Raw genomic sequence first — 11,597 nt, 5'->3', positions numbered from 1 at the left:
CACCTGAACGCTATATGAGGTGGGTAGAGGGTCATTATGAACCACTTTAAGTTCTTGTATTTTCCCAATTTTATTTAACAATTACGTAGTACAAAGTTTTATACGTTTTTTTGGGGGGGTTGAGCCGCGTGTCGTTGGGACCGATGGTCCCGACGTTTCGCTCCACGTGCCGGAAGCTTCTTCAGGATTTGGGTTATACGCGGTACAACCCACAAAACACATCGGAGAGCTGTGCAGCACAACGGCGAAAACCTCTGCATCAGTCCAAACATCCATGTCACGTGGTAGTGGTTGGCACACTGACACCGCTTGAGACGTTTCTTGGCTGCACGTGCAACGGGCACGTATTTGTTCACCCCCTACGATTTTATGAATCGCCACGATTTAGAAGTTATGATTCTGCGCAAGAATACATTTGTGTTTTTAAACACCGTGGTAAAAGTAGCACCGCTAGTGGCTGCAAGATTCTTGAGCACTCATTTACATAATCTATACGCCTTAACAATTAGTCAGTTTTCACTTGCATGATTCGATGCATGTATCGGGAGCATTAGAATTGATTATAATCGTCCAATGGATCACCAACATCATTACATGCCTAATATGTAAGCGACTGGCAATATCTGTCGGCATTCATTACATCCGGTTTCATCAGCCCGGTATTTTCCAACAGCAGCTAAGAAGGGTCGCGCCTGATCAGGCTACGTCTTGGTGACCACCTGAAGTTGGGAAACAATATTTTCCTGGATCCCACTCGTTGTCGATTCAGTTTCAGTCTATTGTGAAGTAGCCTGCGAGTCAGGTGTCATCAATAAAAACCACGCTCATCCTTTCCGTGACAGACATAACACATCAGGGAAACATAAATGAATAAAACAAGAGGTAAGAAATCATATAATTTAAAATATCAAATTTATCTTTAAAAGGTTTTAGCCAATTAAGGAATCCAAAAAGGGCAAGTGGTAGTGGTAAAACACCATTTCCCAAGAAACACTACATTTAAATATCCAATTAAAAAATATGTATATATATCTGCGCCATCAATCAACAACGACATTGCACGGAGCAAAACACAGCATTGTTATAAGAACGTGTAGTGCAGACAAGGCACAAGAAGACAAAAGAGGTCACTTACAGGCAAACGATGTCCATACGTCGTCTGCCCACGATGTACGGAGGTCGATCCAACAGCCGATGGGCTATAGATTTTGTATTTATATGCGGAGACACAATACAATCTTTGCTTATTATATACACTTTTACCCAGAATGTTCCACAGCAAACGCACTGAGTTTGTATCCAATAGTCGTCTTGCGTTAAATAAAGTGACGTAGCTTGTATGCGGTACACTTGCCAAATAACATCTGGTAACTCGGCAGCGTTTGTTGAACAAGCCTGACTGCTGATGAGAACCCCAAGGTCAAAACCAATTGAGGCTTTGTTTGATTAAGCTAGTGCTGCTGGATGCTACTGGAAAGTCAAGGCCGATGGGGAACCTTTTATTCATACTCATGGAGACATAGAGAATAATTCTGCTTATATATGCTTTATAATATATTAGGGTTAGAATTTAGTAATGATCGAGGTTGGTAAATTATGCATTCATAATTGAAAGGTGGTAGATCACTACATATTTGCATACCAACTAGGAAAATAATGGATTTTTACTCTTGTGTCTTCTAACAGACAGGCCCTGTGTTGTTCATTCAGGTGAGAGCTTATTGAGTCTAATTGCGTGTTTTTTTGAGGGATAAAATGGGAATGCAAAGTATGCTCCAGAAATAAGAATCTTTAAGAAAAAAATTAAAGTAAAAGTAAATTAGATAACTTGAACAAGGCCCAGGCTCATCAACGGAAATAAGAAATTTATCACAGAAAGCATAAAAAATTCAATAGCAAAACAAAGCAAAGGGGGGAAAAGGGACGTGAGCCAGTAATGATGTAGCACGTGGCAACAATAAGAAAAATAATTTCAGAAGTGGTTTTGTACTGAGGGGTCGGATACTGAGTTTAAATGAGATGCAATATCGTTCCAAGTGTGAGAAGAGCATCGTTGGGACATTCTTTTTTCTCCCCGCTAAATTCCTTGCTGAGAAGGTTTGGGTGGTGGGAATAAAATAAAAGCCCAGGCAAAATATTCCCGGAAAGGTTCGGGATTAATGTAATTGCGAGCTTACATCTACACACACGCGGCTCTGTGCCCCCGTCCCTGCCTTTGTCCCCAGACCACCCCTAATCTACAGTGCGCCGAATTTTCAGTGTTTTTGCAGCCGTTTCCAATATTGTATGGACTTTATTCAAAGCCACGATTTCTGTGACCCCGCCTCCCGTGACCTCTGTCACAAAAGTGTGGCCCTTCAATTTGGATATCGCGATGCAGCGTCGACTCAGCATTGCCAGCAGGCTTCATCAACATTGTGTTTTGTGCATTTTTATTCATACACAGCCCATTCATACGTATGTGTGTATTGTTGTATATCCATCTATATATGTATATTGCATAAGGCACACATACATGCACATAAACCAAATTGATCATTCGTTTCAGCTGTGGTGGCAGGTGACATTGTCAAAAAATATGATCCTTATGGCGGTACCCCTGGGTACCAAATAATACGAAATGGTCGAGGCAATTAAATATTTCTGGGACACTATTTTTTACAGGGGTGTACTTAAAGCCGCGACTGGGGTACCAATCAATCTAAAATCAGTGCTACTCCGCGATGTCGAACTGCCAAACAGCATAAAAAATCCGTTATCGAAAAAATCAACTTTGAATAGTGCATCGTGTACAGCTCGTCGAGATGAGTCGATTGTCGCATCGCCGACCATCAATCGTCTAGAGATGACTGCATCACGGACATTATGCGAGAGCCGGGGTACCGCCATAAGGTTCATATGTTCAGAAAATTTCTGAAATTGCATACTGTGACCCTTTCATGCATTAATTAATCAAATCAAGATCACGTAAAAAAAATTGTTGGTTTAAGGTGATTTTGGGAGTCAAGGTAATCCCAAAATGGGTTTTAAATGTGTACATATAATGTTGTAGCAGTCACATATTATATATCATAGCAGTCCATCAGAGTGTGTGAAAGGGTTAAGTTAGATCAAAGTATTTTTGGTTCGATAATTGGTTTTTTGCCCTTTTTGTCTGGCAACAAAACTGACACCTTTTTTTACAAGGAGTCATGTTTGCATTGACCACAATACTTGCGGTCGGAATGCAAACAAAAACACAACTCTGATAATGTATGCACTGTCCTTGATATTGATTGGTCCACACCTAAGACAGCTTTTCTTAGAGCCTAGTCTCACATGGTGTTGGACCAGATGACGCCAAAAGGCGCATAAAAAAGGTGTCAGTTTTGTTGCCAGATAAAAGGGTAAAAAAACAATTATCATATTTTGCTACTGGCAAACGAGGTTCCAATGGTATTCTTGGTTCTTTCGGTAAAGTCATGTAGAAGGGAAGTAATAAAATAATAAAAATAAAACTATTACATTCTCATGACGTTTCGATCGCAACACAAGCAACCGTCATCAGGTGTGAAACAGAACTGTTGTGTTTGTTTCACACCTGTTGACAGTTGCTTGTGTTGCGATTGAAACGTCGTGATCTATTATTATTTTTTCTACCTACGTGACTTTACCGAAAGAACCAAAGGGTATGGATTCCTGAAAGCTTCAAATCAAGATTAAATCGTTTCAATTACGCGGTAATGGTCACAGTGAGGCTGTCATTGCTCATTGAGGGATCCGGAGTAGCACTCAACTCCATAGGCAGGCGATTCATGACCACATAAGCCATTGCCTACGAACGCATCACCCTGAATGTGCCTGATCTCGTCACATCTTGAAAGCCACGCAGGCTTGAGCCTGGTCCAGGAAACTGCCTGGGAATACCAGGTTTTCAAGGCCATTGCAGATCGTGGCTATCATTGGACGACCGCTTCACCACATTGGTCAGTGTCGGTTGAAGTCAGGTCACATAGACGTCGTGGTATAGATGTACAGTACAACGGCGGATTATTCCTTACCGCCTTTCTGCTGCATAGCACCTGCAGCCTATAACAGCGCGTGGTGGTCGTCCAACTTGGCTTGGCTTCCGAGATCTGACGAGACTGGGGTGCATTCTGGGTGATCTGGTCATAGGCCAGGGCTGGTACAATACCAGCTACTTGGAATTCATTCATGTATCCATGACAACAATCTGGGTGCTCCAGTATAAATTCGATGGCAAATTAGACCACATTCCAAATGAGACCCCAATAAACGCAATCACAGCACAATGTAAAACCCCAAAAAACTGTGCATATGCGCGCGCGCGCGTGTGTGTGCGCGTGGGAAAACGGCGTGCAGTTTTCTCTCCGCGGATGCTGGGCACGGCGGTGGCTCGCTACAGCTTCTCGGCGCGCGACATGCGCGAGCTCTCGCTCTCGCAGGGCGACGTCGTGAAGATCTACAGCAAGAGCGGCGCCAACCAGGGCTGGTGGCGCGGCGAGGTGGACGGCAGGGTGAGGCTCAGCCGGCAAAGCCGCCACTACCCCCCCCCCCCCCCCCCCGGTGATCGCGGTGCCAGGCGTAAGCAACGTCCGTCCGGTGCTCGCCGAGCTGCATTGGTTTCCAGTTGCCGAACGAACACATTGCGAGGTCGCGCTCGTTACACCACACTACGGGCTTGCCACCAATGAACCACGATACCTCGCTGATCTCGTTAAGGAGCATTAATCATCACGGTTGTCCTCGCAGCAGCAGCTTTTGGCTAGCCACTGAAAATAGACGGTGAATGCATCGTGCGTGTTCAGATGTGCCTGTTCAGATGTGCTTCTGCGGCCGTCTGGAACGCTCTTCCTTCCGATATTAGCAAGCCACTGGAGCTATGCACTTTTAAATGATATAGAATGAAAATCCATTTATGTAGAACAGCTTTTTGTGTTATTTTTGTTGTCCTTCCCCCGCACCTCCGATTATATTAGCACAGTTGACTACGTGCAGTGCGAAAGATGTTCAACATACATACAAACGAGGCAAACGCTACGGACCACAGCTTTAAAGTGCAAGGGGCCACAGATTCATGGACGAAATGTGGATGCACCAAATACCAGCTGGAATTCAGATCAATTCCCTGTTAGCGAATTAATATTTCTCATCTCTGTCTGCTCTCAGTTAACTATATCTCTGTGTTTTCTCTACATCTCTCTCATTTAACAATATTTCTGTCTCGCCTAGCATCTGTCATCTGTCCTCTCATTGCACCTATTTTTTGGCCACATTTATCGATAAGAAAAGTGGACAAATGAAGTTGCATCTGAATTACGATTCTAATTTGCAGACATACTATGCCCCAAGTACAAACACCACTCAACGATAATCCTTCATCGTCACCAAAATCTTGCAGGTGTCTTGAAGTGTGCACACAAAATTGCATAACTGCCACACCTGGATAAAGTAAAGAACCAGAATAAAATTTAATGACCAATCCATCGCCACAGAGACCAAGTTGGTAAATGATGTACCAGCATGTCTTGTAAGACTCCCACCCCCTCGGTGGCTAGGAGGTGGCATTACAGAAATTGGCTCCTAATCCGTCCACGTGGATTTTTTTTTACTGTGGATTTGCTCCAGATACAGGCTCCTTCTACATGAAATATCACTCATTAAAAAGGAATTAGCCTCACATCCTCATGCAGTATATTCATAAAATATATGTCATGAAATTCAACGAGGCTTCTCTAGCTATACTGCACTTTGTTGAGCTATCATTTGTGGCCAGGTCACTTTTGCTAAATAAGTGAAATACCTCAGTGGGCTTTGTCTGGTAGAATGGGGATGGTTTAGTTTAATTTGTGTTTGGGTGATGTGTTTACCTTACATGTACTCTTCACTCCAAATAATTTTTTTCTACTGTTTGTTGTTGTTACGTTCCTACCCGCCCCGAATGGACATCTGTGAACAAGATCTTTAAAGCTCATCGGATGGTCGGATTGAACCCATAACCTCCGCCATACCAGAGGCGAGGTAGTCAACATCTCACCATCTAGCTGAGCACGCCTCGAGTGCAGCTCGGTTGTGTAGTGGAATAGAGGCATGGTATTTATCTTTGGGTTGATTCCTTGTGTGCGTGCGTGTGTGTGTGATATAAGCATGTGTGGTTGTGTTTTAGGTTGGGTGGTTCCCGTCGACCTACGTGGAGGAGGAAGGGGTCTAACAGAGGATTGTTGCTGCGCTGGTGAAATCTCTTGGACTACGCTTTCGTCAATTTGTGAAAAAACAAAGAATCCCATCGCGGCGTGGCCCACTGATTGTTTTCCTGTGGTAATCCCATTTGTTTTGTTGCAGCTGCTTTACATTTTAGAAAAAAAAGATTACAAAGTAACATTTTCTACCCGTGGGAAACGTGTATTTACGAAGATAAATGTTTTGTCATTTATGTAATTGATACGTTACATTTGCATAATGTGCGTGTTGATGAACACATACCACCGTTTATTAGGGAAATGTTTAAACCCCGTCTATAAAGCCTTTTTCGACGAAGAAGAATGATGTAACAATAACTTTTGGGCATCCAATAAAAGATGATAGCTGTTGAAATGCTACTCACATAAATTATGAGTACATTTATATTTAGTTTGCAATGGATGGAAAGGATTTGGTTTTGTTTCATGGAAAAATATTATTTTAGATTACCTGCAAATTTTTTAATTTATCCAAACTTATTGCACTATAAAGGTTATTTTAAAAAAATGTTGTCACACATTGCTGTGTGTGCAACAACTATTCTGGTTATGGTACTAAATTGTGATTAGAAATAATTACAAAATAAAAGAGCATAACGTTAGCTTCACCAATGAAATACATTTTTCTTAGAATAGCAATGTTAGGTTCCGCGTGAAAATACAATTCGTGGCATTACGATTGCATGAGATGAGCGATTTAGACTTCAAACGCATTCCCTGTTGAGGCTTTACTTGCGAACACACGGATCCATTTGATGGGGATCTGATATGCATACGTTTGCAAGCGATACATTTGGCTTCAGGTTTTTCCATCTGATAACTTCATACAAGCACTAGGTATTCATGTGTAACTCTCGCCAACCCTGATGGCTAGTCAATCAAAGAGTCAAAGGCCACGCAAAGTCAACCTTTCCCTGTTAAAGAAAAATATTCAAAAATTTCAAGTAAGCTTACGATGGTCATGTTAGCGTTAGAATCGTACTGAAATGTTCTGCGTATGATTACGTATTTAACAAAGTGTAAGTTTGTCGTACAGAAACAATCACAATGGAGGCGAGAGGGGGCTTGCCTGGGTCTCCGTTAGCACAGTTTGATGTACAGCTGTTGGTGTGCCTCAAAGTCCTATTGAGTTTGTGTCAATGCAATGAAGATGTATGCAATGCAGGTACATGGCTGTCGCCCACCCAAGTCACAAGATGCTAAATATGGCACCGTATTGATACAGAGTGCTTTGATTCTGGTATAAGGTGTTATTGCTAAAATGTGGCCATTTCGCCAAATGGTTGGTATATTGACGTTTGCTTTTATAACCACTTACAATTTATTTGACTTTCAATGCTATCAACACATTTATCATTTAGTGCGGAATACGCCGACAGAAATTTTATGACAACCAAAAAAATTATGATGGCCTTGCTATGGTCAATGTTGTTCCATTTGCATTTGCACGCTTGCAGATACACTCTCTTGTTGCATTCAAGCGTACAGCAAACGCCGCTGTGAGGGTTACCACAGCGGCGCGCGGTGTGACTTCCGTCGTGCTGCGCGTTTTGTTCAGCGCGATGTCCGACGTGAGCTTCTCGGCTCATTTCCTGAAGAAGGTCCCAGCGTGGCCAGCGACACGTCGGACATCGGGCAAACAACACGCCGTTGCGATCTGAATAATACACACCAAGAGGAGATAAATATGTTATGCCCGAAATGTGGGGCTTTGGTGATGCCGTGGGAAACACAATAAGTGCAATTTATGCTTCAAATTTGTTAATTCAATTGGGGGAAACAAAGATCTCGGCTAATTGTAGAGCGTGAAGGATGGGCACACACGTAGGGGCAAGGCAGGTGCTCGGTGGGTTATGACCGAGAGTGTTCATAGGAAGTGGAGGTGGCTTGGGGAAGGCCAGCCTAAACACAATAGCGAGAGGGTTTGTTTTCATTTGCTTGCAATCTCATGTCTGCTCGAAAGTGGAATAAACAGCCACGGTGTATTTTTCAGACAATAACACGCAAGTGTAACATGCCTTACAGCAAGCTACGATATGGCAAGTTTTTTTAATTCGGATTTATTCTAACTTGACAAAATTTGCCACTCCCATTAGAGGAATCGCCAGAGGGCGATCGTGTTACATATCTGGAAAGATTTGTTTTTATGCATATGGCTTGGTATAATCCAAAGGTTAGTTTGCTACGTATAAATATAAATACACACACATGCTAAGCAATGGTTGTACACATCCTGGGGTGTTACCAATGTCTATACAAATGGATCCTTCGTGATTTTTTTCCAACTTTTTCCCCCGATACTATTTGAACATTGCTTGACAAACTTTTCATTGGACACCTCTCGGTGAAAATAGTGCAACATTCAATGTTATATCCAACGGTCTCTGGAAGGTGATGTATCTGTGAACCTCCGAGACCCCTTCGGTTGTCCAGATGTCTCCTCTAACGCTAGGCGGCGGTGCGCCTTCCCAAGTGGTCAGCTATAGAATCGTTGATTTCCAATGCGGTAACACTGATATTGTTTTCGTTCTTAGAACTGGAATATTTTAGAATTTGGTAAAGAAAAAAAACATTTAGGAGTGTTATTTTGTATGTTCGTGTGTTAATTTCTGCCCGAAGAAACCATTAACTCAGTGCACTTGAGAACCCTCGTTCAATCGCGGGTGGATGCCCAGATTCAAACATCGGCGGTGCCGGGCTCAACGCACTGACAATGATGTGAGCTCAATGAGCCATATGGCCAAATGTGTAGGATTTTAGGGCCCTCATTTGGAACTACTGATAAATCTTCACCTTTGACCTGCATGAAGTCACTCTGCCCTCTGTGGTTATTTACACGTCATGGAGTGGTCCGTAGCAACATGATTTATGCAAAATGTCAATAACTCGATTAACTTTATAGCCAGGCGTGAACCTATAGCCGAGACAGAAAACATCTCTTTTGTAAATGTGGGCAGACTGTTCACTGAAAGATGGTGCATTCAATTTTAATTTAACTGAAAAGTTCGAAATATATTTATGTATTTATTTATGCTTTTAAATTAGCATCGTGGTGTTCGTTTGTCGCTTTCATGAACTCTGTCTGAATGGTGCCCTGGTGTTCATGGTTAGCACACTGGACCTGAAGTCCAGCGGTCACCGGATCCATCTGCCAGCACGGCAGATGAAACAACGGTGCAAGTTTCTTAAATCCTTGCCCCAGCTATGCACCCAGCAAGAATACATGGGTACAACACAATCGATCAGCAGAAGGTCGTGTGTGGGTGGGGTAAAGTGTGGGTACTCTCACTTCTTCCAAGCTGTCTGAGAGTGGGCCGAAACACTCTCCTATCTAGAGCTCCCTCGAGTGGAGGCCCTTCCGTTAGCAGCGGCATGAGCACGTAGTTGCAGGGCTGCGCCTTTACCGTTGTCGTAAAGCACCTTCAAGTGGGCGCAGACTGCTGTGACAGCACCGTGTGACGTCGTGGAACTGACTCGTGCTGTACATTGTAAGACGAGACCTACTTCATGGATGGTACAATGCTTGCACTAAAATGTATCACTTTTAATGAGTTGCAAGGCAAGTCTCGTGTTTATATGTGTAAAGAAAAGTATATGGTAAAATGTAAAAATCTATCAAGAGTTCTGTCAGCTTAAATTTGCCACAAGTAAGCCTCTTCTAGATGGCTGTTGTTCAACGAATTACCTGTTTATAGATGCAGCTCACTCATCAAAACATTAATTAAAATGTATTTCTAGTAAATAGGAAAAAAATCCTTTGGCCTTTTTTTCTAAATGTAAGATAAAATATATAACGTTTAAAACAAACGATAAAAAACAAATAAGGCCATTAGCATATTCTCCAGAGAAGAAACACGGTTTCCATTTAAACTCTTTGAAGAGAATCACAGAGCATGCCACTTTGTGTCCTCACTTTAAAAAACAAAGTCCAATAATGTGTGAATGCTACAATGAGGCATTTGAACACTACATCTGTATTCTTCAACACGTGCCCACCAATTCCTCTACATATAACGTCTGCCTTAGTGAAAACATTTTACTCAACATTGATAAGTGGATTTGTTTTATATATATATAATGCAGCAGCTGCCTTGGGGTTAATATTTTAAAGGAATGCCTGAAAGCTTCGTCAGTTTTTTTCCAGGCTTATTTTATAGAAAACATTGCAAGCATGGAATAAAGACGAATCAACAACAATGCCATTGGTATAAAATAATCCAATACTTAATTTGATCTGTAAATCACGTGTACATACAGTAAGTGGTGTGTGTTTATCCAGTTAAAAGCTTTAAACTTCCATAGTTGCTTTGGGATTCATATAAGTAGCAATTTTGGAAATTTGAGAGCCATACATTTTATGGTAATTTAACATTTTGTTGGTGTATGTATATTATTTTTGTACTTTACTAAGGACAACATTTAAACAAACATTAATACTATTAATTCCATGGGAAAATGGTTTTATGTTTTTTTTTATTTCTTCCCTTAAATGTCTCATCTCTTTCTGACATTTGCACAAGCCTTCAATAATAACAAATCATTTGTTTATGCAAATTCCCAGCATATTTGAAATGCCTAAAACTGCAGGTTGTACAAAATACATACGGTGTCAAAAGTTCTACTGTACATTTATGAAACTTACTTATATCTGATGTATCAATGATGGCATTCCGGCTAATCAAATAAAACGTTGTACAAATGCTGTGGGTGGCTGTCGTTCTCTTGCTCAATAGCAGACATTCTGTAAATCACAGGTGTTGTTTAGTCGCAACCCAAACTATGGGCAACATCACAAACCACTGGTCTGTGTCCCCTTCAACGGACTTGGAAAAGCGAAACGACACGAACTCTCCCCTGAAGCCCTCTCGTGGTGAGCAGACCTCCTGGCACATTGCTGCCATACGCAATGCCAGAACAAATGTGTCCTGAACTTTGTGTAGAGTACACGATTTCCCCTAAAATATAAAATCAAATAAAGTCTTCCTACCCCCTCCAACGAACTTATCTTACAACCAGGGTATAGATGGATGTAGCCTTACAAATGCATATAAAAACAGCGAATGAGAAAATGGAATGGAACAGGTTAACGAAGGCATGTAATGTCAGAAAGTAACATGCAAGTTTGCTAAACAATACTAATCAACCGTCAAACGGGGAAATTTGAAAACAACAGAATGTGTACTGATACATGAGAATGAGCGGGATGGGAATTCCTCTGGAACCTTATCGCGGCAACGTGTCTGAATATCGGTGCAATTGGTGCGTGCTGTCAGGTATGGCATAGGTCAGAAACATGGACACCGATAGAGAAAATGAACACATGTTGGAATGTGGACGAAATGTGACCTGCAGGATTTG

At 41.9% G+C, this 11,597-nt stretch overlaps 1 protein-coding gene across 10 annotated transcripts in view; it reads left to right on the top strand.

The window, feature by feature from the left end:
- LOC133354742 (guanine nucleotide exchange factor VAV2-like) overlaps nt 1-10,939 on the top strand; it is a 222,670-nt gene extending 211,731 nt beyond the window's left edge. For 9 of the 10 annotated variants that reach the window (XM_061571820.1, XM_061571817.1, XM_061571816.1 and 6 more), the window contains 2 exons: nt 4,363-4,517; nt 6,167-10,939. In XM_061571820.1, coding sequence (XP_061427804.1) covers nt 4,363-4,517; nt 6,167-6,211 — 200 coding nt within the window. In that variant the 3' untranslated portion in view covers nt 6,212-10,939. The remainder of the gene's footprint in view (nt 1-4,362; nt 4,518-6,166) is intronic. The other variant, XM_061571819.1, reaches the window with a different exon arrangement.
- The last annotated feature ends 658 nt before the right edge of the window (nt 10,940-11,597 follow it).

The sequence above is a fragment of the Lethenteron reissneri genome, chromosome 48 (assembly GCF_015708825.2).
Source record: "Lethenteron reissneri isolate LAM-NWPU_2019-01 chromosome 48, ASM1570882v1, whole genome shotgun sequence".
In the NCBI taxonomy this organism is placed as follows: domain Eukaryota; kingdom Metazoa; phylum Chordata; class Hyperoartia; order Petromyzontiformes; family Petromyzontidae; genus Lethenteron; species Lethenteron reissneri.
The sequence above is the reverse complement of the archived record's forward strand: the minus strand, read 5'-3'. Positions and strand labels throughout refer to the sequence as shown.